Source organism: Nicotiana tabacum, chromosome 18 (assembly GCF_000715075.1).
Source record: "Nicotiana tabacum cultivar K326 chromosome 18, ASM71507v2, whole genome shotgun sequence".
Taxonomy (NCBI): domain Eukaryota; kingdom Viridiplantae; phylum Streptophyta; class Magnoliopsida; order Solanales; family Solanaceae; genus Nicotiana; species Nicotiana tabacum.
The window spans coordinates 37,762,695-37,789,212 of NC_134097.1; the positions used below are offsets into that span (position 1 = coordinate 37,762,695).

Consider the following 26,518-nt stretch of genomic DNA (forward strand, 5'->3'; position numbering starts at 1 on the left):
TATCATGTTGGGTCTTCATATATTGAGTATTCCCTTATGTTTTATTCTTGTTATCTCATGACGGGTTTTCTGGCTCATTTACTCATGATAACATGATAAGAAAGATACGTTACGTTGGTACTCGGTTGAGTAAGGCACCGGGTGCCCGTCGCGGCCCTTCGGTTTGGGTCGTGACAGAAGTGGTATCAGAGCAGTTTTGTCCTAGGGAGTCTACAAGCCGTGTCTAGTAGAGTCTTGTTTATGGGTGTGTTGTGCACCACACTTATAAGCAGGAGGCTACAGGGCATTTAGGTCTGTCACTCTTTCTTCTTACTCTAGATCGTGCAGTAGAGCTCAGTTGTAAGAATTCAAACTCCTAAATTCGACTTTAATCATAATACAACGATACCTACATCTACAAAGACAGTTGGTAAGAGATTGCATCAAAGACAGTTGGTAAGAGACAGTTGTGGATGTGGAAGAGTTGAGTCAGAGGAACTCGATTTCACATCATGCTTATGATGAGTAAATATGAGGTCTTCAACAGATCATGTGTGTACTAAGATGTGTATGCTTCTTAATAAGGAGCATTAAGGCAAGGATATCAATTCACGAACATGGTGAAAATCTATGAGGAATTCAGAAGCTAAATACAAGTTTTAACAAGTAAAAGAAGTAAGGTGAAGAGGGGTACGAGGCACCCAGATAATGAATATTATCAATATTTTCAAATCAGGCAGAGAAATATAAGCATTTTGGTACCTTCATAAATGACATAGGTAAGTACAATTGGCCACACCCATCTCAGTTATGTTATATGGGAGTTAACAGATATTATTTAAGAGAAAGATGGGATATCAGGATCCAGTTGGAGTTAGAGTAACCCAAAAATTGTGGATAGGTTGTTATCATTAACTAACGTTTCCGAAAGATGGTGCAAATGTGGTAATAGATCTACTTCTAAGACACCCAGATGGTAAACTCTAGAGTAGTACAATCAGATACGAATACTGGAATATTCAAAAATTTCACAAGATAGGCAGTGAGATCCTAGAAGGGACAAATATTTACCTAAGTATGACTCTAGCCCCGAGTAAAAAAAAAGAATGTTAGGCATTCCCAAGAGCCAGTGAGATGAAGCTAGGGGAGCTTATAGGGAAAGAACTTTTTGTTGAAGTTTTCAGAATAAAGTGATAGACAAAAAAAATATTATCCGGAGAATAAGAAGAAAATAAATGAAGCATCATGAGTAAGATGTGATATATGGGTGATAACAGTAAATCAAAATATGACACGATGACAGAGTCTATAGTCAAGTGAAGGAAAATACAAGAGGTGACAAGCCTTAAGGCAATAAAAGAGTATAAGCCATAAAGTCATATTCTTATTTTGAGAAATGAGATGGTGACTTCAACGTGATTACCAGGAGGAAAGGTTAGACCTAGAGTAATAAAAAACAGTATGGGCTGGTGAACAAGATAAAACCGAACATGAATTAGGGACCGGAGGATTTGATAATGGTCGACATCGTGAGAATTTCAAAGATCGTGCTCCAACAATAATAGAATAGACAACGGACGAATAACCTTTAAAGGTTATTTAGGAAGTCGCTTACCTAAAGCAAGCACTCTGAGCAGAGTTTATCTTAAGGGACTAAGTGTGCCAGTTACCGTAGGTGTCACCTTCGTGTGTAAGAAATTTAGTTATCCCTGGTACAGAAGGTTACCATAAGGTGATTAAGGTTCATTGATAATGTGAAAAGACGCCGAAGATGAAGAGGTAAAACAATTATAGGTAGATATTCGTAGTACTAAATCTTAGTACTCCCCTGAAGGGGGGAATATGGTATTAAGTCGGAGTTAAGCGGTTCAGTTAACTATGGAATGGTAAAGGAAGAATGTGGTAAAAAGGAGAAAGGGATGATGTTGCATTTATTCAGTTCCTGCAGATATGTTGCGACTCAAGAATATTATACAAGCACGACACCGGAGAGAGGCAATAAAAGTCTCCGGCCAGGATGTTATTGATAAATAAGTGTGAATGGACACTTGATACCTCAGGAGCTAGTGGCGAGAGATAAGTTAAGACAAAGGATATATCCCAAGAGGGATTATGCAATATATATATATATATATATATATATGCAGAATATATATATATATATATATGAGATGGACCAACGAGTAATTAGTAGTTGATTCAGGAAGAGCCCAGTTATGGCTAGACAAGAGGTCACGGATAAATCAATAGATCATGCAAGATAAATGTAGTGAATCGCAGCATAGTGAATTCAGTCTCGCAGATACGAGATCGCAATCATTTGAAAAAAATTCAGATAGGAGTTGAGGCAATTAAAGGTACCATTTTTAAGGTTTATAAAAATAAGAGAGAGTGCCACTAAGGAGACAATAAAAATTTGAGCTTAGAAGTAACCCGACGAGCACAAAGGCATAAATTTATGTAACTAAGGATTATTATAGGCGAGTAAGAATAACGAAAATTACCTTCGGGTGTACGATATATCAAGCTCGCAACTTTACAAGAGCCAGAAGGTCTCCCTAAGTACTATAATGAAAGACTAGCTCGTCGTAATGTAGTTGTGACTTATTGTTGTTATATGGTGTCTTGATATTGATAATTATGTATTGATGGATTGCTCTGGTCATTGTTGTTTGTATATGGTATTGGAGGAGGCCCTTGTTACAAGGGAGATGCTGCCAAAATTTACGTAAACGAGCTACTAGCTTAAGTTATAGACTTAGCCTTTGCTCAACACTGACTTTGAATCTCCTTATACTATGATAGATTGAGTTGACTTGTTTGAAGAGTTGCTTGGAAGTGATTAGGGACTCAGCAAGTTTAAGGTATGTTAAGGCACTTTCTTCTTTCTTTTGGTATGATCTAAAGTGAAATGAATACGCTACTTCATAACGGATCTACTCCTAGCAACTAAGGTTGTCCATATTGTTCTTTCCTTATAAAATTATTCTAAGCAAGTGTGTATGATCGTTGAATCCTACTAAGGTTCATATTGAGGGTGTGGATGTCCATAGTGCTCTTAAGTCACTCCAAAAAATTTAGAAGGTGACTTCATGAGCTAGCATGCATTATATATAGTATCTATTTTACTCTACCGAGCCGCTCTATAGTCGGCCGGGTACGACACCTATTGTGCAACCACTGATCAGTTGGGTTTACCGAGCTCCACGCGGGTACGATTCTACCGAACCTTATGATGGTCGGGTACGCTTTTACCGAGTCCTCTTTGAGGCCGGGTACGATATGATGATGATGATGCCCACAGAGGTGAATGTTTTAAAAAGTTTATGTATATATATGTATTATGCATTTCATATCAGTAACCCCCAGAGACACTCAGATGTTACAGGTTGTATCTCCTCCATCTCTCTCTTTACATTACTGTTCTTGTTTAAGCTTTCCTGCCTAACATACTCGGTACTTTATTCGTACTGACGTCCCTTTTGCCTGGGGATGCTGCATTTCATGCCCGCAGGTCTCGATTGATAGTTTGACAGTCCTCCTAGTAGGCTATCAGCTCAGCGAAGGTGTTGGTGCACTCCACTTGCTCCAGAGTTGCCTATTTGGTCAGTATGTTTTGGATATGTATCGATTGGTATGGCGGGGCCCTGTCCCGACCTTTATGATTTTATATACTCTTAGAGGCTTGTAGACAGATGTCAGGTGTATGGATAATTGTATGGTCTTGTCGGCCTATGTTTCGAGTTTACTAATGGTCATGTCGGCCTTATAGGCCAGTATGTCACATATATTAGTTTGTATATCATGTTGGGTCTTCATATGTTGAGTATTCTCTTATGTTTTATTCTTGTTATCTCATAACGGGTTTTCTGGCTCATTTACTCATAATAACATGATAAAAAAGATATGTTACGTTGGTACTTGGTTGAGTAAGGCACCGGGTGCCCGTCGCGGCCCTTCGGTTTGGGTCGTGACATCATTAGATATTAATTAAGAAGCAAGACATGAAACCATTTTGCAAATCTCATATTGGATAACCTATTTTCTTTTTCTATATTTATATAATCCAAAAGGTTAATTTTAGTACTTGAATTTCGTTTCGTTATCAATATTAAAAATTACTAACTATGTCATGTGGTGATTTGTCTCGTTTAAACATATTAAATTATATTATTTTAATAAAATTTTCAGTATTAGTTTATTTTTTGGTCTAAAGCTTAAATAAGTCTTATTCTTTTAAATTTTACATAATTTTTTTGTTCTTTGCTTATAATTATTAAATTATTTATTATTTAATATTATTCTACTTTCATGTGAGTTTTTCGGCTTACTAATTGACTTAATATTTTGCTTATTATCCTTTTAATAATTATCGATAAATATTATTTTTTTATTGTTGAAATTTAATATATTTTACGCTTTTATCCTCTTACTCGAAACTATTTTACTATTTAAATCTATAAATAATATTTTGGAATATTATTAAATTATTTTATTTTATTTTAAATTAATTTAATATATTCTCACATTATATCTATTTTTTCTTTATACAGTCTCTTCCCTACTAATATTTTACCTGTAATCAAAATAATATCATATTTGACTTTATGTTTTAACTTTGATTAGTATAAAATATTAATATATAAGTTCCTTGATTATTATATTCCAAATCTATTAAGTTTTTTTATATTTATTTTTTGTATTACATGCAATAAAAAAATCTCTTTTAGTTTCAAGATACAAAATTTGACTTTTAATTTTAGTTAATAAAATTACTTATATTAGATATTTATTTTATATTTTTTAAATTTTAATTCTTATCTAGTAAGACTTTAATTTTTGGTGGTCATATCCATAGTTTAAGCATTTTCGTCATAAATTTAAGAACTTTCTAATATTAAGCAAAATAGTCTTTTCCTGTCATTTCTAATATTTAATTTTTAATTATTTTTTTACTTTTGCTATTATCTTATCAAATATATATATATATGATATTATCACAGTTTCATATGGCTTTTAATTAATTTGCCACTTTATTTAGTATTATTATCCATTACTATCCTTTAATATAATATAGATAAATTTAGAAATATTTTAATCTTAAAATAAATATCTATTTTATTTTAAAAATATTGCTTGAATTCTTAAGTTTTTTAAATTTATCAATAGTATTTTTAAGTATTTTATTTCACTTTATTTTATTTTCTAAACTAATTCTTAGCATAAATATTCTCACGCTATTTTTAATTTATTTTTAATATTTTTAAGTTCTTATTTTATCTGTTAGACATAAGTTGTGTGGTATTATCCATAATATCATCTTTCTTATCATAATAGATAAATAACAACTTTCTCATCTCAAATTTAAATAAGTGTTTTTATTTTTATTTATGATGAAATTTTTGATTAATTTCTCTCTATTTATTCCTTATTTTTGCTATTCTATTATTCAATACATAATATTATTACATTGTTATGTGGATTTCATTAGCTTGTTTAATTTAATATCTATTTCTACCACACTCATTTTATTATTAATCATAAAAGTTAATTTCTTATTTGTTTGAACACATTATATCTAATGATAATAGTTTCACTATCATTTTATTTCTCCGTGTACTATTTCTAAAAATAATAAAATAATGAAATGAAAGAAAGCAGATCAAGTGGTTAGTTAATACTAATTATATTTGGAAAGTTATCAAAATTTAGTATAAGAATGTGCGTCAATTTTAATTGATTTCTACCAAAAATTAAATTTGATCAAATCTAAGTTGTTTTAATCCTTATTAAATTTGTCTAAAAATCTATTTAGATTATGTCTTAAAAATACTAAGTAGAAATATTTCTATTTAGATTATTTCTCCATGTACTATTTCAAAGTGACATTTTCTGAATATGCCACTTGGCTTAATGTCATGCCTCACTACATTCCTTTTTAATAATATATATATATATATATATATATATATATATATATATATATATATATATATATATATATACATTATTAAAGAGAGAGATATCAGATAATATTTTTAAGTATTGTATATTTACATTTATTTTATTTTCTAAACTTATGATTTACGATTTCCTCACATTATCTCTAATTTATTTTTATTAATTCAATATTTTAGTTTTTGAATTTATCTATTAGACTTGAGTTATGCGGACTTATCCATATTATGACTTTTCTTATCATAATATAAAAAACTTTCTCATCTCAAATTTAAATTAATTTTACCCTTTTCTCTATGATAAAAAATCTGAATTTTTATTTTTTTCTCTGTTTATTAATATATACTATAAATTTTTGTAATCATAAAATAAATAATTATTTTGTTTTTAAAATATTTCTCGAAAATTTTAAATTTTTTAAGTATTGTATATTTACATTTATTTTATTTTCTAATCTTATGATTTACAAATTTCCTCGCATTATCTCTAATTTCTTTTTATTATTCAATATTTTAGTTTTTGATTTTATCTATTAGACTTGAGTTATGTGGACTTATCCCTATTATGACTTTTCTTATCATAATATAAAAAACTTTCTCATCTCAAATTTAAATAAGTTTTACCTTTTCTCTATGATAAAAAATCTGAATTTTAATTTTTTCTATATTTATTCTTTATTTTTAATATTATATTTTTCAATAACTAATATTATTACATTGTCATGTGAATTTTTATTATCTTGTTTGAATTTAATATTTATTTCTACCACACTCATTCTAATATAATATTGATAAAAAATTAAAAACTTTCTCATAAAAAATTCAAATAATTTTTATCATTCTATTTTCTAATTTGGACCGCATTTTAAAAAAGTATGTTATGCTTTCAAATTTAAACTAATTGCACTCAATTCAAAAATTAATCATAGAAAAATATTTTCTTAATTATTTGAACACATTATATCTAAATGTTGCAGTAATATTTACGTATAAAATATTCGTTTTCATGATTTATCAATATTAATATGACTTTGTTATTCTTGTTATTAAAATATTTTTTCTTGATTATTTAATTTTTTTTACTTATAAATAATTTGTATACTTTATGTAAGATCTTAATTTGTTGCTTGAATTTATTTAATTTTTAAAATCAATAAATTTTTAATATCGTAAGTAAAATTTAGTTTTATTTTATAGCTCCAAAGTACAAATAGTCATAGCTTATCTCAATTTATGTCTTTCTATATTTTTTTTATTTTTTATTTTAGTTTTAATTAATTTTTTACCTCCATATTTCTAGTTAATATAGGAGAAAATTTATGAGTGAATCAATATATATATAAAGAGAGAGAGAGAGAGAGAGATTCATATAAATATAAATATAGATATAAAGATTGGATTTGTCTAAGATCTATTTGGATTATGTATAAGATTTATTAAACTATTTTCATTAATTATGTTTCCATTTATAATTTTTAATTATTAATGTTGTCCTAAAATTGCTAAGTGGCTTCATTTTAGCTTGTCACTTGGCTTAACCACAATGCATATTACTCTTCTTTTAATATAATATCGATTATAGCAACCTTTGAGAAGGAGAAGAAAGAGGAGAAAGGGGGCTGAAGTTGTTTAAAAACTGGGTAGAAGTTAAAACTTTTAAAAAAATGGGTATAGGTTCAATAGGGGCACTCAAATAGGGCGCCCCGTGCAATTTCTACTAGTTTAGATCTTGCGGGTCTTTAAATTTGATGGGCTATGACAAATTAACGGGAGAAATTCAAAAATAGCCAAATTTACAAGTGGTTATTCAAAAAAGGCACAGTTTCAAAAGTCAACGAATTTTAGCCACTTTTCATGTAAAGATAAATCTGAACGAAAACACTGTTTAAAATCAGGAAAATACTCCAGCATAATATACTGGAATTCCAGTATATTATACTGGACCGGTTTCTGTTGCAGCAAAATAGTGCTATTTTTTAATGACTTGACAAACACTGACTATTTTTGAATGACCAGTCCGCAAACTGACTAGTACATGCTATTTCAACCGAATTAACTCGCCATTTGAATGAGCTATAAAATGACAAGCCCAATCCAGCTCTAAAAGGGGCGCGGGCTAGGACCGACCGGCTTTAGAAATGTAATGCAATTTTTTTGTATCTCTAACTCTCTCTCTCTCTTTTTACATTAAGATGAATATTTTTAAATACTTTTCTTATTTACTTCTTTAGGTTCAGGGGTTTGAATCAATAAATTTATATGATAAGGTCATTTAATTAGGTTTCCAATGATTTGCTAATTTCATCATCATAGTCTATAGATATTTTAAAATTCATAGACTTTGCTAGTTGTCATTAGTCAAATATAAGTTTCCCTTGATCTCACAAATATAGTCATATACGATCAATTTATAATATATTAAATAAGGACCAAAATAAAGCATATGTAATCATCATAAAAGTAGATGACACAGTTACATTTTCTCTCTTGGTTAACGCTATTAAATTAATTTAATTGGTTAACGCTATTAAATTAATTTAATTGGTTAACGCTATTAAATTAATCTATTAAATTAATTTAATTGGTTAACGCTATTAAATTAATTTAATTGGTTAACGCTATTAAATTAATTTAATTGGTTAACTTTTAGATTTGTCCATAGAAATTAGAATGAAATAAGAGATCTACCAGTCCCAAGAAAAATGTAGACCCTTCTATTCTTTTTTTTCTCTTCTCTTTTACTGTTCAAACCAGATGACCCTAATATTTTTATTAATTACTGATTTGAAAAAGAAATACGTAGTACTATTAAACTACAAGTAGTACTGTGTTACGACAAGATTCCATTGCCAGAAAAGAATAGAGAGAGAAACTGAGATGCACATCACTGTCGGTATAAACTTTCATTTCTGTCCAGTCATTCCAAATGTTTTAAGTATTATTCTAATATATTCATTTTATATACTCAAAGAGTTAGTAAAAATTTTATTTACTTATCATCATTTGTTTGTCTCACAACAGTATTCATCATTTTTAAAAAATGTTTCAGATCTACAATAAATGACAGGAAATATTATGGGACTCGCTCTTGGTTTTCTCCATTCAATCTTTTCTATATTTTATGTTAAAGCAGAAAAAAATATTACATAGTACCAAATATATTCTCTTATTCAAAATAATTTCACGTTTCAACATTACTCCCTTGTTCATTCTATATGATATTATTTTTTATTAATTTATTTGAAATTATATATTTAAAAATAATTTAACTCTAAACTTCTCTTTTTATTATAACTTAGAAGATTTTATAGTCATGCAAATATTATACTACACTAATTAAGACCACACGTTTCAGATATCTTATGAGACACACACGTTTAGAATTACAAATTTAAAATTTCTCTTTTTTTAAAATACCGTGCGAATCAAATTATGTTACTACATCACATAAATATTTTATTTTTATTAAATTTAGAAATTCATATGAAATGGCATTTAATATGTTTTTTCTTAACATTCATAAATAATTATTTGGATTAGTTACCTCCTATAGCAAATGTTGATACCTTATTTATTTTAAATAAATACCCTTTTAAAAAATTATATTCCATAGCTACCTTTTGATTTTTTATAGCCAAATATATATTTATGATCACCTCATACCCTTAAGCCATAAAATAAGTTTTGTATTATTTTTCTCTCTCATATCCCCTCAAACTTCCCCTATCCCTTATCCTAGGGGTGTCAATGATTCGATTCGGCTAGTTATTTTATAAAATTTATACCATACCAATTTTTCGATTATTCTATTATGTATAACCAAAATTAGACTTTTCGAAACCGTCCCAATCATGTCGGTTTCTCTTCGGTATCGGTACGATTCGGTTAATTTTCGGTATTTTTTTTTAATATCATGTAAAATTCACCAGTAGAAGTAGAATTGCAATAACATACGTTCTTTTATAGGACTTAGCAAAACTCTCTAGACATTTTTACTGTTTAAAGGGTGATGAATTTAAAAAAAGATTGCTAGAGTATAGATCCATCAACTATTCTACGACAACAACAACAACAACCCAGTATAATCCCACTTAGTGGAGTCTGGGGAGGGTAGTGTGTACGCAGACCTTACCCCTACCCTAGGGTAGAGAGACTGTTTCCAAATAGACCCCCGGTATCCTTCCCTCCAAGAACTTCCCACCTTGCTCTTGGGGAGACTCGAACTCACAACCTCTCGGTTGGAAGTGGGGGTTGCTTACCATCAGAGCAACCCCTCTTGTCAACTATTCTACGACAACATAAAAGAAATCAAACCAAGGCAAAGAAAATATTAATCACACGAGTTGAAAGATATACCAAGCTGGGACTCAAGAATAAAATCTATAGAAGATTAAATATTCAAAAAGATAAATCTAAGTTATATGAAAGGAAACATATTCAATACATTGTAGTTTGCTACTCATAATCGCTAGAATACTTTGTGTCTTGCTAATAAAGATACTTGAAATAACTTAGTTTAAGTAGAACTAGCATAATAGGTTTTAGGAATTAGTATTTTGATTTTAATTACTTGTTGGCTTGTAATAGTTTTTATAATTTCAAGGCTCAAAGAAAATTTAATGCATTATTATTTTTAAACTTACTAAATAAATATATTTTCTATATGTAAAATTTATTCGGTACGGTTCGGTATTTTTCGGTTTATTTTTATAAAATAAAAAATCTACCCTAATTATCAGTGCGGTTATAAATTTATATAAAAACCTACGATTTCTTAAAAAGAAACCTAAAAATCGATTTAATACGGTACAGTTCAATCGATTTAGTCGGTTTTCGAATATCCATTCACATCCCTACCTTATCCTATATCTATTCTCCCATTCTCTCTACTTCCCGTTCCCGATCGCATATTGGCAGTGCCTCTATCGAAGTAGGCTAAAGCTTTCACCTTTTCCTTTTTCCTTCCAAAACTTTTATTTCCTTTTGGCTTCTTTTAATAGGTACTAGTATTATATTCTAAGTAATATTTTATGGAATATTATACTATATATGATGTCTGATGTTTAAATTTGCGTGAATTGGCGGTGCCTCTATCGAAGCCTTTGTCGCCGACGGTGAAGGCCCAGCAGATTCTGAATGGGACTACTCGTGATTGATTCCCCACTACTTCTGGAATTCATGGAAACTTCGATCACGTATTGATGATAGGCTATAATTACGTATTTTAGTCGATTATTACACTCTAATTTACTGCACTTTAGTTGAGTTTGCGCTTTAATCGCTAGTGTTTTGCACTAATTGTGTGTTTTATGCCTTGTAGGTGTGATTCCGAGCTATATAGATGTTATGTAATGAAATTAAGTGGTTTTGAGCTTTAAAGTCTGAGTAATAGCTCAAGGAATTAAGTCGGCATCACGTTCGGAGATCAACAGATGATAAAACAACAAAACGAAAACTCGAAGAGGCATATTGTGCACTGTCTAGTAAAATAGACATAATGTTTTACTCTGAATCCCATTTGGGCTCTATAATATATGGTTGGAAAGCTAACTCAAAGAGCTACAACTTTCATGTTTTATGTTTTTCCATATTCCAAAGGGAACAGGATGAAATACCGCGGTTTTACCGCGACCGCGGCAGAACCGCGGTGAGGGCTGCTCGCAGACAATTGAAGCAGCAGAGGCCATGTTTGACCGCGGTTTGACTGCGACCGCGGTATAACCACGGCAGGAGGCGGAAATTTCAGGGACTAAAGTGCAAAACACGGGATTTTAAGCCCAAAACCCTATTTTAAACACTAGACTCCGCCCAAGAGAGGATGTATTGTTTTGGAGAGGAGTTTTTGGAAGAAGAACAAGTTTGAGAGATCACCCAAAACATCTTGGTTTTTTCTTCTCTTTATTTTTCTTGCAAGTTTTATGATGAATATTGTTTTAGTTTATTTACCCATAGTTAGGAGTAGCTAAATCCTTTGTCTAAGGTTTTGATGGAACCTATTGGGGGATGAACTTCTTGTTTATGTGAATACAAATTGCTAGTTTCAATCTTTATTTATTCAACTCTGTTCTTGTTGTAGTTAATTGACAGGATCCTCAATTAGCTGTGCCTATTTAGTGTGCATAACTCAGGAGAGAGTGCATGTTTTTAGGTTATTGTTGAATAACACCACTCCTAAAGTATAAGAGGAATCTATAACTACGGGTTTAAAGGCGGGATTAGGGATAACTAAGCCTTGGGTGCAATCTTAAGTGAACTGTGTTAATTAAAGCTAGCTAGTGTATCTCGGGAGAGTGCAATAGTATATTACTGTGATTACTCGGGAGAGATTTACGGTAAGAAAAGTGTTCATGATTGATAGAGGTGTGTTGGTAAATTTGTATGACGCATAAACAGAAGGGATTCCATCAATAGGGGAAATCTTTACCTTAGCTTTTTCTCAACATTGTTTACAACCTTAGCACTTTAGTTTACAACTGTTTAATTTACTTGCAATTTTAGTTACTATAGAAACCATCAACTTATGATTCAAACATTTGGGAAGCTGGTTCTGAAGAGTTTAGTGGGTCTAAAGATAGTGATTGATAGGTTAACTCTCTGTGGATTCGACCCTGGACGTAATACTCGGGTTATATTTGCAACGTCCGCATTGCCCTTTTTATAAGGCATAGTTGGGCGTGATCAAATTTTGGCGCCGTTGCCGGGGAGTTAACGGAATTATCAATTACCATTGATAGAAATACAAAAATTCTTAGTATGGTCAGTTTTCTCTATACCCAACTTGTGAATATTTGTGTAATTAAATTTTCTTACATTAGTCTATTTTTATTGTTTGGGTCTTGTTTATTTTCTTAGTTTTGAAAAATGGCATCATATAATAAAAATTGGTGGGGTGGTAGTTGTTCATACTGTGATGACCCTTGTCTTTATTGCGGAGAACCACACTCGTGGCAAAATTTTTTAAATTTTCCCGGGGGTGGATTGTGCGCACAATCTCAAACCCATGAGTGGAGTATTCGTGATAAGTGTGGTTTTCAAAATGGTCATTGGGATGATTGTGTTGATTGGTCCTTCCCTTCCCCAAGCCCCCGCTATGATGATTCTATTGTTTTTGATGAAAATGATAGGGCTAACTAATTGGAAGAAGTTGAGCATGGTCGAAAGGGAGAGTTCAAGCTCATGTTGGAGTGCTTACTTGAAGGAGGACACAAAGAATAAAGTACCTTGGAGGAGCTTTTGGAAAATAGTCTCCAAAATTCCTTGGCACTTAATCAAAACCAAGAACTCTCAAATGCCCAAAATGAGAAAATAATGCTCATGTTGGAGACCATTCTTGAAAATGAGGAAGAATGTGAGCTAAAATTTGAAGAGTCAAGAATTGAACCTCCGCCAACCGACCCCATGAGTACCAATGATGCCGAGAAAAACATGGACTTAGAATCAACCGGTGTAAATAAAAATCTGGTTGAGAATGACTCTAGTCCGGGGGAAGAAGAGGATGTCAGAATAGAAAAATTGCAAAATGAAGGTTTGAAGTCACATTCCAAGCATTTTTCAACATTAGAATTGTGTAGTGATATAAAAATTGAACTACATGAGTCCGTGAGGGACTGCGAGGAGGAAAGGCAACAACCATACATTTTACAATTTGAGGAAACAAAAAAACAAAATGACATTCCTCACATGAGAGCCAAGAAGTGCAAAATGAAGAATTTAAGGCTCGGCTCGATAATCAACTTACCACCCCCTATCGCTCGTGGTCACAAGCTTGATTCCAAGCTAGGTGCACAGTTCATATCGTCCAAGTGGCGAGAAAAGTGGGAAAATTATTTGCGTCGTGCCGCGACTTTAAATCAAGCGCTTGTTGGGAGGCATCCCTATTTTATTTTATTTTTATTTATTATTGTATTATTCTTGTAGTGTAGATTTTTTATTTTTAGGAACATGGAACACAAAGCCATTGGAAGGATGTAACAACAAACCATTGGTTGGAACTAAGTGTGAGGTATCCGCACGAAGGATCAAGATTGGGAGAAGTCTGAGTACCCCATGAGTTGCTAGTGCTTCGGCCTTTGGCCTACCAGGGAGTTTCTTTTACCCTCTTATTAGTATGGTGTGCATTGGGGACAATGCACAATTTTAAGTGTGGGGTGGGAGACTTGCCTTGATACTGTATTGTAGTGTACATAGACATGGAACATGTTCTAATATTGTATATGTGTTGTTGCGTATAGTTGACTGTACTCACATTAGGAGTAACTGACTTGGACCAACGACGGACGCTTGTCGACGGGTCTCTTGAGGGTCAAAGTCGGATCTTAAAAAAAAAAGGTACAGGACTCTTCTTGAGGACGGACCACTTGGACAGTACTCTTGAGGGAAGTAGTCCATGTAGCTTCTTTTTATTTTATTTTATTGTTCTTTTCTAGGTAGTGTAGTAATTCCCCCTTGTTTTTTCTTGATACCACGGTTCTTTTCCAAGGGTTTTATTTGAACCGGGTGTAGTTAGTTTTTTTTGGGGAGTAGGAGCCATTATGTTGTGTTTTGAAGTGAAGCAATATCTCTTGACTTTGTTATGCCTTGAGAATAGTGAGTACTTTGGTTGTGACGCTTAGGCTCAGTTTTTGACTCTTGTAGAAGTACCTTAAATTGTATTATCTTAACTTTGCTCAACTGCTTTGACTAGAGTGTCTTGATGATCTAATCTTGAGTGAGTCATGTGCCATGTGTGCGTGAGGGTTGTTGTATTCTGTGCATTGCATTTGATGCCTAGAACTTGCCCCGTGTGTTTGCAAAGCGAAATAGTAGTTTTGTTCAGTCTAGGAAGTGATATAGGCATTTCTTTGTTGAGCCAGATATGCATATTTTACCCACCTAATTGTTATGTATCGTAGTTAACCCCTTTGAGCCTATAATCTTATTCCTTTGGCAACCACATTACAAGCCTTACCCATTTGTTTGAATTAACCATCTATTGAACCATTGTAACCTCTCATGAGCACTTGAATTATTTATGAACTTTGTAAAAGTTAAAGTGTGGGGTGATTGGTTTGGCTTTTGAGTGGAACTAATGAAATAAGGAGAAAGGGTGCACTGATTTGAAAAGCAAGAGTCTCTTGAATTGAAAAAAGAAAAAAAAAAGTTGTATTGCTGTAAAAAAAATATTCTTTGATAGTGGTGACTCTTGATATAATTGTGCTTAAATAATTTGGGAGTTGATGTATATTGATGTGAAGGTGGAGTTTGGCTTGACATAAGTATGGGGTTTGAATGTTAAAGTATATGTATTAAAGTGCTAAGGGAGTTGTAGTCACTCTTATATCTAAATGTATCCTACCTGTCCCGTAGCCTACATTACAACCAAATAAAGTCCTAATTGATCCTAGATTGAATGAGCTCGATTAGTGGAGTAGTACACTACGGGCAAGCTTATGGTGCATCTTTTGTGGCATATGAATGTTATTTCTGAGAGTGATTGAATTCTTTCTATCTTGAGTTCCTATGTGTTCTTAAATTTTATTGTGTGGAGCTACTCTCTTTTATTGTGTGAGGGCACTTGATTCATGAAGGAAAGGTAATGTCAGTGACCTCTATGTTAGAGTAAGTAGGTGAATTGTGAATCATGCGTGGTACTTATGAGTCAAATCTTGAGGTGAAGATGTTACGCTTTTGTGCTTAGTCTATTTTAAATACTCTTGGTGTGATGAGTTAGGAGAATTGTTTAAAAAGGTCGTGTCTATAAAAAAAGTGTAGTTTGATTGCTCGAGGACGAGCAATGGTTTAAGTGTGGGGTGTTGATGATAGGCTATAATTACGTATTTTAGTCGATTATTACACTCTAATTTACTGCACTTTAGTTGAGTTTGCGCTTTAATCGCTAGTGTTTTGCACTAATTATGTGTTTTATGTCTTGTAGGTGTGATTCCGAGCTATATAGATGTTATGTAATAAAATTAAGTGGTTTTGATCTTTGAAGTCTGAGTAATAGCTCAAGGAATTAAGTCGGGATCACGTTCGGGGATCAACGGATGATAAAACAACAAAACGAAAACTCGAAGAGGCATATTGTGCACTGTCTAGTAAACTAGACATAACGTTTTACTCCAAACCCCATTTGGGCTCTATAATATATGGTTGGAAATCTAACTCAAAGGGCTACAACTTTCATGTTTTATGTTTTTCCATATTCCAAAGGGAACAGGATGAAATACCGCGGTTTTACCGCGACCGCGGCAGAACCGCGGTGAGGGCTGCTCGCAGACAATTGAAGCAGCAGAGGCCATGTTTGACCGCGGTTTGACCGCGACCGCGGTTTGACCGCGGCAGGAGGCGGAAATTTCAGGGACTAAAGTGCAAAACACGGGATTTTAAGCCCAAAACCCTATTTTAAACACTAGACTCCGCCCAAGAGAGGATGTATTGTTTTGGAGAGGAGTTTTTGGAAGAAGAACAAGTGTGAGAGATCACCCAAAACATCTTGGTTTCTTCTTCTCTTTATTTTTCTTGCAAGTTTTATGATGAATATTGTTTTAGTTTATTTACCCATAGTTAGGAGTAGCTAAATCCTTTGTCTAAGGTTTTGATGGAACCTATTGGGGGATGAACTTCTTGTTTATGTGAATACAAATTGCTAGTTTCAATCTTTATTTATTCAACTCTGTTCTTGTTGTAGTTAATTGACAGGATCCTCAATTAGCTGTGCCTATTTAGTGTGCATAACTCAGGAGAGAGTGCATGTTTAGGTTATTGTTGAATAACACCACTCCTAAAGTATAAGAGGAATCTATAACTACGGGTTTAAAGGCGGGATTAGGGATAACTAAGCCTTGGGTGCAATCTTAAGTGAACTGTGTTAATTAAAGCTAGCTAGTGTATCTCGGGAGAGTGCAATAATATATTACTGTGATTACTCGGGAGAGATTTACGGTAAGAAAAGTGTTCATGATTGATAGAGGTGTGTTGGTAAATTTGTATGACGCATAAACAGAAGAGATTCCATCAATAGGGGAAATCTTTACCTTAGCTTTTTCTCATCATTGTTTACAACCTTAGCACTTTAGTTTACAGCTGTTTAATTTACTTGCAATTTTAGTTACTATAGAAACCATCAACTTGTGATTCAAACATTTGGGAAGCTGGTTCTGAAGAGTTTAGTGGGTCTAAAGATAGTGATTGATAGGTTAACTCTCTGTGGATTCGACCCTGGGCATAATACTCGGGTTATATTTGCAACGTCTGCATTGCCCTTTTTATAAGGCATAGTTGGGCGTGATCACGTACGATCTCCGATGCAACATCAGTTGGAATTAAAGGCGGCTCTGGATCGTCGGCAACCGGAGGCAACAGTAACGACAAACGAGGACTGGATACTGATGCTGCTAGGGGTGGGAATTCGGTCGGTTCGGTTCGATTTGAAGAAATTCGGTTCGGTTATTCGGTTTTCGGTTTTGTAAAAGTAGTAACCGAAACCGAACTGAAATAAGTTCGGTTCAATTCGGTTATTCTAATTTCGGTTCGGTTATTTCGGTTCGGTTTTCGGTTTGAACATTATCATATTGGACTCCTTCTATGTAATAATACGACCGGCGAATTTGTTGATTTTTCCCAAAACTTCGAAATTGTTGGAAATATTGTGTTTATAGAAAAAAATAGACTAAACTTTGCACACTTTATGGATCATAAAATTCAAACATAGTGTAAATTACAACTCTGCGTGAAATTCTCCCGGTATCTATCACATATGCTATGGAAGTTTTAATAGACTGAAAGCCTTTAAGATTGGAAAGTTGATGGACTTACTTAATTAAGTTGAGTTTTTGATAGATTGGACCTAATAGTATTAATTTATTATCTATGGGCTTAGCCTATGTATAACTTAAAGAACATATATGTTAATAATTCGGTTTTTCGGTTAACTGAACTAAAAAACTTAATAACCGAAAACCGAACCGAAAAACCGAAATTTTAAAATTTTAAACCGAAACCGACCGAACAAACCGAATAACCGAAATAAAAAAAAAATCGGTTCGGTCGGTTTATTCGGTTCCGACCGAAATATGCCCACCCCTAGATGCTGCTTCAACGAGACGACATTAGGGTTGTTCTTGAACAAAGACAACGGAGTTGGGGGCTGAGCAACTTGAATTTTTTGTTAATATATTTCAATGTATTTTAATGTATCTCGCTGTATTTTATTGTATTCATTGTTTTTTTTAATTGTATTTCAATGTATCTCGCTGTATTCTATGTATTTCATTGTATTCATTGTCTTTTTTTCATTATATTTCAATGTATCCCGCTGTATTATATGTATTTCATTGTATTCACTGTCTCGCTATATTCCACGAATGTATTCATATGTTTTTTTAATTAATATAATTTATGTATTCAGATATGTTATATAATTTCTCTGAATATTGCTATGTTTTTGGGGTATTTTTCGGCTGAGAATTTTTTTATAACCGGAAATACAAAATTTGTGTGTTATAATTGAATTTGTTGAGATATATTAGGAGTCAATTATATTAATTGATTCACTTTCCGTTTAAAAATAGTATAATCCCAATACAGTTGAATACAATAATCTGTCCAGTTGTAATCCTATGTTTCAAGACGGAATACAGTCGAATACGCTCGAATATAAAAGTTTGTCTAGCTATAATCCCTGTTTCACGCCTAGAAATGCTACTGTATTTATGAATACAATAGCTTAAATACATCGAATACACTCTAAAAAATCTGAAAATATAGTTATAGAAAGTAATTATAATAAATGGTAGCTACAACTAACTAATAACCGCTAAAACATAGGGGTTTCTGAAAATTTCTATAATTAATTCCATTCAAATTAGGAACACAAATTTGGAAGAAGAGTAGAGGAGCAAGTATATAAAGGCAAAAAAAAAAAGAAGAAAAGAGACATTTGATATTTGTTGGGTGCATCTCCTTAACCATTAAGGTAACAAAGAAAAAAAGAAGAAAGAAAGGAACAAACAAAAGGGGAAAAGGAGGAAGAAAGGTTAAGATTCGATCTGGCAAATTCTCTTTTTTTTTTTTTTTTTTTTTTGGGGATTCTGATTCCTGGATGTGGCGTTAATTTCAATGTAAACAAATTGCAAACAAATCATACACCCTTTTCATTATTTCGCCATTTTTCTCGAAATTCTGAATAACCCCTTCTTCCCTCCTTCAGGTTCTTTTTTCTTCTTCTTTTGCTTACCCTTTTTTCAGATTAAATAGTTATTCTTGTTATTGTTTAAAGTTTGTTCCTTTGTGTATATTTAATAAATTGTGTTCCAATTATCAGATCTTATTTTCTGATTTGTAAATTTGTTGCTTTGGTTTTAAATCATGTTTTGTATTTGTGTATTCAGTAAATTTGTTTTCGGTTTGATTCTAGGTTGGTAGTAGCAATAAAGTTTGCATCTTTGGGTCATTTTATTGCCCAATTTGTGATTTCTGAACTTTTAATCTAATTTGTTTTGCAATGGTAATGAGGTTAAGACTATGGTTTTCTCAGCTCAAACTGAAATGAGGATTGTTCAATATTGTTTGGAGAATAACCAGCTTCTATAATTCACTTTCTTTGGCTAGTTTTGCTGTATCTGTTTGTGCAATAATCTTGAATTCTGCTTGTTTTTCATTTTTAGGCTGGTAGTTTCATTAAAGGGTGAATGTTTTAGGGTTTCTTTTGCTAAAATGATGAGATTTGATTCAATATGTATAAGTTTCTTAAGTAGAATGTTCCGATCTGAATTAAGATTTTTTTCTCATTTCAGATTGAAATGGGGACTGTTGAATAATTGTGTGGATCAAAATTGATCTCTATACTTTTGTTTCTTCCTTTTGCCTTATTTGTTTGTCACTTTTTATTGCAGGGCCTCTCTTCCTCTTTTGTAGCATAAAAGAGGCCCTCAAGGACAGCGAAAAGTTAGAGAAGGGAAGAGGGAAATGGATTTTGAAAACAACAATTGGGTTTGGGAAGGGATGTATTACTACCCACGCCTTTTTGGTGGCATCATGCTGACTGCAGCCTTGCTCGGGTTATCCACGAGTTATTTTGTCGGGATCAGTGTCCCTACTCTACTTTATCCTTTTGCTGATCGAAGTATCTTTCATAAAAAGAAGCATGGGAAGAAACGTATTCATGTTTATATGGATGGTTGTTTTGATCTGATGCATTACGGCCACGCAAATGCTTTGAGACAAGCGAAAGCGTTGGGAGATGAATTGGTCGTTGGAGTTGTCAGTGATGAGGAAATCATAGCCACTAAAGGTCCTCCAGTTTTATGCATGGAAGAAAGGTATGAGTAAACACCATTTGTTTCTACTACTCTTTCCTTGATTAATCCATTAGCTTTTATTTCCCTTCTTCCGGAAATATCTTCTGCAATGATAAGGGAAAAGAGTATAGATGCATGCGATTTCTGCTTGATGTTTGTTGATTTATTTGTTTTGTGTTTTCCATATGTCAGTATGTCAGGTGTGAGATCGATCCTTATTTAATATTAGAAACTTTAAGTACTTGTATTGAACAAGATTAACTTCAAGTACATGATCAAGAATGTTGTTCCCACTTATTTTGTTCATTTTCTTACTGTGAAATACTTTGTGTGATTTTACACTTTGAGTTAAGTGGAACTTTTGCGTGTCTAATTTTGAGGTCCTCTGCAGACTTGCTCTTGTTAGTGGCTTGAAGTGGGTGGATGAAGTGATTTCGAGTGCTCCTTATGAAATTACTGAAGAATTTATGAACCGTCTATTCAATGAGTATAACATTGACTACATTATACATGGTGATGATCCCTGTCTACTTCCAGACGGAACTGATGCTTATGCCTTGGCCAAAAAAGCTGGTCGCTACAAGCAAATTAAACGAACTGAAGGTGTCTCCAGCACAGACATTGTAGGTATTATATCTCTCCTTTTCTAGTTGAGTTTCGAAAGTTCTGATCTGTGGAAAAGCATATTCACCAAATGAGTTGTACGTGAAATAACAGAAATTTTTTCCCTAAATTGTTTCAGCAAAGCATGATCCTGCATGCCATTTGAGTGTCTAAAAGTAAAAAAGTTTCAATGGCTAAACCAAATTGATTTGCCAAAAACTAATGAATGAAAATACACATAGATCAAACATACCTTTTCATTGAACAGTCTTCAAAAATAAAATTAAGAAATGTTTCCACAAATCAGATACTAGCTAAGAGCAATGAGATAGCTATTTGCTTTTGGTAATGTTTGTTTTGAATCACATTTCTTTAGGGAGGATTCTCTCTTCTGCCAAAAGTAGAAATACTCCTCAAGATTGCTCCAATTCTTCTCCCACTGGCGAAGCGGATAGTATAAAGAATAAATGTGGCGAGGAAAAACAAGCAAAGGGCGGTCACATATCTCATTTTTTGCCCACGTCAAGACGAATTGTGCAATTTTCAAATGGGAAGGTACCACAAATTGTACTCTTTATTTATTCTTTGTGAAGCTTCATGTTAGACATGGGCATGTTTACTTTTTTCTTGTTGAATTCAATGTGAACTTTTTGAAATTACTTTGAAGAACAAATCAACTATACAACAACAGCTTCTTTGGAGAATTTACTTCTGAATGAATGCTTTACAGCAATTTAAATAGGGTAGACTGAAGAGACCATTTCTCTTTTTATCCTCAAGATGACACTTTGAATAAAGAATCTTGTAGTGATGGCTTTAAAGTTTAACTTAAATGTAAACTTTGCTATTGGGCTGGTTGAATAAGATAATCTCTTACTAAAAATCAAATCAAGCTTAGATGGTTTTGAGTAAACACTTCTTGAAGTCCGTCGCAGTTTACTTCTCATATTACATGTGCAACCTCCTGACGATAAAGAAACGATGAACTGTTACATTGAAATGAGTGTTTATCTTATTGTAAATCTCCTTAAGTTTTTCTACCATCCCATCGGCAACAACAACTATGCCTCATTCCCAAGCTAGTTGTGGTCCGTTATACAAATCCTCACAATCCATTTCTCTCCGCTTTGACCCATTTCTCCATCAATATAATCTTCTTATTCCCTAGCTCTTATTTTGTTTTAACTTCTAACAAAATTCAAATCTTGCAAGCACCCAAGTTATGGTTATCTAGTAGAATCAAATTGAGTATAACAACGGCTATTAGGTGATTATAGATGATTGATTCTGCTTAAGTCATGACTAAAGAATATTGACCTCCACTGCGGTAAACTTAATAAAAACTTTAGCGCTCTACCATAAACCTGATTCGTAATATTTGGGAACATGCAATTTTCTATGGGTCGCATGTTCCTTTTGAGTAATCAAATGCATCCTTCTGAAGTTGAAATGACGATGGAATTCTTACTTCATACAGGACCATGATCACGATGGTTGTCAAAGCAAACTAAATGTCGTTCACCTTGTTATTTCTTAGTAACCTTTCTTTTACCGGAGAGGCAAAAGTAAATATTTTTGTGTACTATTTCAATTGTAGGGGCCTGGGCCTAATTCTCGGGTGGTATATATTGATGGTGCATTTGACCTTTTCCATGCTGGACACGTTGAGGTAAGTCTAGAATATTTGACAAGGTTCGTTTATGTTGTCATTTCATGGCAATAGTTTAGCGTCGTCCTGCATCAATATGATTTTACCCATAAGTTACTTTTTCCCCTTCTCAGATTCTCAGAAGGGCAAGGCAGCTTGGAGATTTTCTTTTAGTTGGTATTTATCCAGACCAGACTGTCAGGTACATGGTATTATTGTTCTGATCCATATTCTTAGACCACACATTAACTTAGGCTTGCTTTCTATCAATATGTTTGTCTTCTACATTTCCAGATTTTATATAGTAAGGCTGTATTTAATGAAAATTACTTTTAATTTCTTGTAGTGAACTTCGTGGACATCAGTATCCGCTGATGAATCTGTACGAGCGCAGTCTTAGTGTACTTGCATGCCGTTATGTTGATGAGGTCATCATTGGTGCCCCTTGGGAAGTAACTCAGGATATGGTAATGCTTAATTGCAGCTACTCCTATGTCTCTTCCTCAGTATTGCTCGTAGCTCTTAGTATTCTTATATATGTGGGTCCGTTTCCCGAATAGAGTACCGCAACTAGTTTTTTAAGAGATGTTTTCAGATTTGTTGAATTGTTGTTAGGAGAAAAGAAGAAATGAAGCATTTGTTTTCCCCATAAGGGTATGATAATATTGTTGGGACTTTATCCCAAATGTTAAGAAAAGAAAAAGCCTTCGTCTATAAAAGATGGATCAATTGGATCCATTCTAGTATCTGATGTAGCCCTAGTTAGTAGTATACTCGCTTGTCTCTAGTGTCATATAAAATTGCTGCACCTTCAGACCTATGCTTTCCTTTAACACATAGCATAATCATATTGTGAATCTTTCACCAAAATCTTGAAATGGTGGGAGACGTGGTCTAGTGCCGTACCGCAACTAACATGGTGCATTGGCATGACATCTTTCCATTTTGGTATGATTGGATGTGTGATGCTCTGTCATTTTGTGGTTCATTAGTAGTGCTGGAAATACACCGCACTTCTGAAATAATGCTGGATAATGCAAAAAGATATGATAAAAACATATGTAAATCTGTGGCACTTCTTGCACATGAGGTTTTTGTTATAACATGTTATTGTTGGTGTTTTTCCCCCTTAATTGCGACGTTTCAACTAGATGGAAATAGAATAGAAAAATTGTATGTCTTATTGGTCACTAATTCATTCTCTCCTTTTATTTGGCATGTGTTAGATAACAACTTTCAACATTTCTGTGGTTGTACACGGGACAGTTTCTGAGAGCAACTCTTCCATGGAAGTAAGTCTATGATTTGATTGTTGCATGCAACAACTTGATGTTTTCCACTGATCAGAAGGAATATTTTTTTTCCTGAACTGATTAACATAGTAGTGTGGGGAAGCATGTTATAAAGGAAATGTTTTCCCTGGTGCAGGGAGGTCAGGATCCTTATGCGGTTCCTAAAAGCATGGGAATCTTCCAAGTGATTGAGAGCCCAAAAGATATTACTACTACTTCGGTTGCTCAAAGAATCATCGCTAATCATGAGATCTATGTGGTATGTTGTATTTACTATTCTCTAACTTCTTAGCTATTCCTGCTCTACAGCTGCTTAGCTTTCTGATCAGAAAATTACAATTTTGGATTTTGAGTCTCGTTGCTTCTTTCCGCATACACAGACACATAGTTGACAAATCATGAGATATGTTTGGTATGTTAGTAATGAGTCTGCAAGTGTTTATCTCTGACTAGATTTTTCTACAGCTGATAAGCTTTCTGATTCAAAATGGCATAATTTTAGATTTTGAGTCTCCAAGCTTGTCTGACTGTCAAAGAAAGAGGAGGGGGTTGTGGGGGTTGGGGGGTTGGGGGGGGGGGGGAGGTGTTACCATCATAATAAGATGGGTTTACAGGAATTCTTTTACGAATTATTTTTTCCCTCCTCTTTGAGGCGAGGCGTATGAAATCTTATCGATATACCACTGGCTCAGGAAAGATTGCACATTCGTTACACTTACGCCCCCCAAAAATGTTGAATTTCTTCACATGAAGTAGATGGGTCCATAGATCAAGTTATGCATTTAGGTTGCATTCTTCTTAGTTACCTGGTTCATATAGTGTTGATCAATTATGATGCTTGAGAGCAAGTGTGTGGCGTAGTGGGATGAAGTGGGAGGAAAACTATAAGGTCTCAAGTTGAAATACCAGTCGAGGAAAAAAAAAGGTAATTTCTTCCCGATCTGTCTAAGCCTTGGTGGGTAGAGTTATCCGGTGGAATAGTCGAGGTACCCACAAGCCGGCTGGGAAACAATCGTCATTAGAGAAAAAAAACGTTGATGGTTGATAATATTTGAGGTCAGAAATACTATTAGTTCAAGGAGCTTGCCATAAAATTTTGTATGTTTCTCCTTTCTGTTTTAGGAGAAACTTGTCGACAAAGAAGCTAGCAACGGTTGAACTTAGGTGACTGACTATAGTAGTTATCTTTTCTTCCACTACATAGAAAGTAAATATATTGATAAATCCAACTTGTACAAAAGAGTAACTGATCATGTTAGATACTCGGCCACTTCTCAATTTAGCATCTCTAAGCTCTTTCAATGACTTTCTTGAATGATGGTTTGTTGGCTTATGCAGAAAAGGAATACCAAGAAAGCAGCAAGCGAGAAAAAATACTACGCCCAAAGGAAGTATGTTTCAGGCGATTAATAATTTTCACTTCACCAGCCTGGTCCTTGTGTAGCTAATTTGAATTAGGCGAAGCTGCTCCCTTTCCAAGGTAGTTCTTCCTGTACTTTTTTGTATTTGAAAGATATATAACAGAGAAGGGGACAAGATACAAGAAGAGAATACCCTAGACAGAAGATCTAGAAATTTTTTTGGTTCAATTTTTAATTTATTTTTGGTTGTAATCCTCCTCTTCGGCGTGTTGCGGGAGATGGTAAAGCTAATTTCCTAATCTCGGGAATCAAATTGATTGTTGTAATAGTGAAGAAACTACTGCTCTATAGTTAATTTAAGTTCCATTTTTAAATTTCAAGCAGTTCCACTGCCTCTGTACATAAACTAGATCTTGATTATGTTATTCTTTTTATCATAAAATTTTGATGATTAAAGGATATCTTTTGGGGTCTGATTGAATTCAAAAATATTTTGCATATGCATTCTGGCAAGGTTTTGCTTGTGTCTTTTGGTGATCGGGGAGTGAGTTTGCTACTTACATTATATCCAAAATGAATTTAATGACACTAGTAGTGATTTCTCAGTTTTATCTAACACTGTACTATTAATACTTATTGTTGTGGACTGTTGTTCAACTTGTATCATTGTGATCGAAAACTGCAGAAACCAAAGATAACAATTAACATGAAAACAAGATAAATATACATTAACTGTTATAAAATAAAAGCAATGCAGTAAAATGTAAACAAGAAGAGATAGAGAGAATGAAGAAGTGTTTTCTTCTTTCACTTTGGTGTAATTTTTCATTGCAATTACATGGCCTTTTATAGGCATAAAAAGTAAAGATGATGGACATAAAATAGGAAATTTAATCTTTAAGTTATTCACAACATGTGCATCCAATGTAGCATCCAATGTAGTATCCAATGTACAAACTATTCATAACACTCCCCCTTGGATGTCCATGTAAGATAATGTGTCTCATTAAAAACTTACAAAAAAAAATATTGGGATGTACATAGTTATTTATAATATGCATTGCTTGCTGCCTCATTAAAAACCTTACCAGGAAAACCTAGTGGCACAAAACCTTGGTTAAGGAAAAGAGTGGAGCATGTAGTTACTCCCCCTGATGAAAAATCACTTAATGTCTCGAAGACGACGCATTCCAATCTTATATATCAGCTTTTCAAATATTGAGGTTGGTAATGCCTTAGTGAACAAATCAGCCAAATTATCACTTGAACGAACTTGTTGTACATCTATTTCACCATTCTTCTGAAGATCATGAGTGAAAAAGAATTTCGATGAAATGTGTTTTGTTCTATCTCCTTTGATATATCCTCCTTTCAATTGAGCTATGCATGCAGCATTGTC

The 26,518-nt window shown here is 33.4% G+C and overlaps 1 protein-coding gene across 2 annotated transcripts; it reads left to right on the top strand.

Moving 5' to 3' along the window:
• The first annotated feature begins 18,813 nt into the window (after positions 1 to 18,813).
• Positions 18,814 to 25,499, top strand: LOC107793098 (ethanolamine-phosphate cytidylyltransferase). Of its 2 annotated transcripts, none has more exons than XM_016615384.2 (10): positions 18,814 to 18,951; positions 19,811 to 20,236; positions 20,607 to 20,842; positions 21,195 to 21,373; positions 22,416 to 22,487; positions 22,601 to 22,668; positions 22,813 to 22,933; positions 23,693 to 23,758; positions 23,895 to 24,017; positions 25,097 to 25,499. In XM_016615384.2, exons 2-10 carry the CDS (start codon positions 19,884 to 19,886, stop codon positions 25,166 to 25,168), a joined length of 1,290 nt encoding a protein of 429 aa, XP_016470870.2. In that variant the 5' UTR covers positions 18,814 to 18,951; positions 19,811 to 19,883; the 3' UTR covers positions 25,169 to 25,499. The 2 variants fall into 2 exon arrangements, with proteins under 2 accessions (XP_016470870.2, XP_016470871.2); XM_016615385.2 differs by lacking the exon at positions 18,814 to 18,951 and adding an exon at positions 18,955 to 19,125.
• The last annotated feature ends 1,019 nt before the right edge of the window (positions 25,500 to 26,518 follow it).

Bases quoted from the DNA above. Each gene is read 5' to 3' on its own strand.
- LOC107793098 (XM_016615384.2), top strand. From the start codon at position 19,884: ATGGATTTTGAAAACAACAATTGGGTTTGGGAAGGGATGTATTACTAC. The intron at 22,488-22,600 runs GTAAGTCTAGAA...TCCCCTTCTCAG, and splicing joins TCCATGCTGGACACGTTGAG to ATTCTCAGAAGGGCAAGGCA. The intron at 22,669-22,812 runs GTACATGGTATT...AATTTCTTGTAG, and splicing joins TATCCAGACCAGACTGTCAG to TGAACTTCGTGGACATCAGT.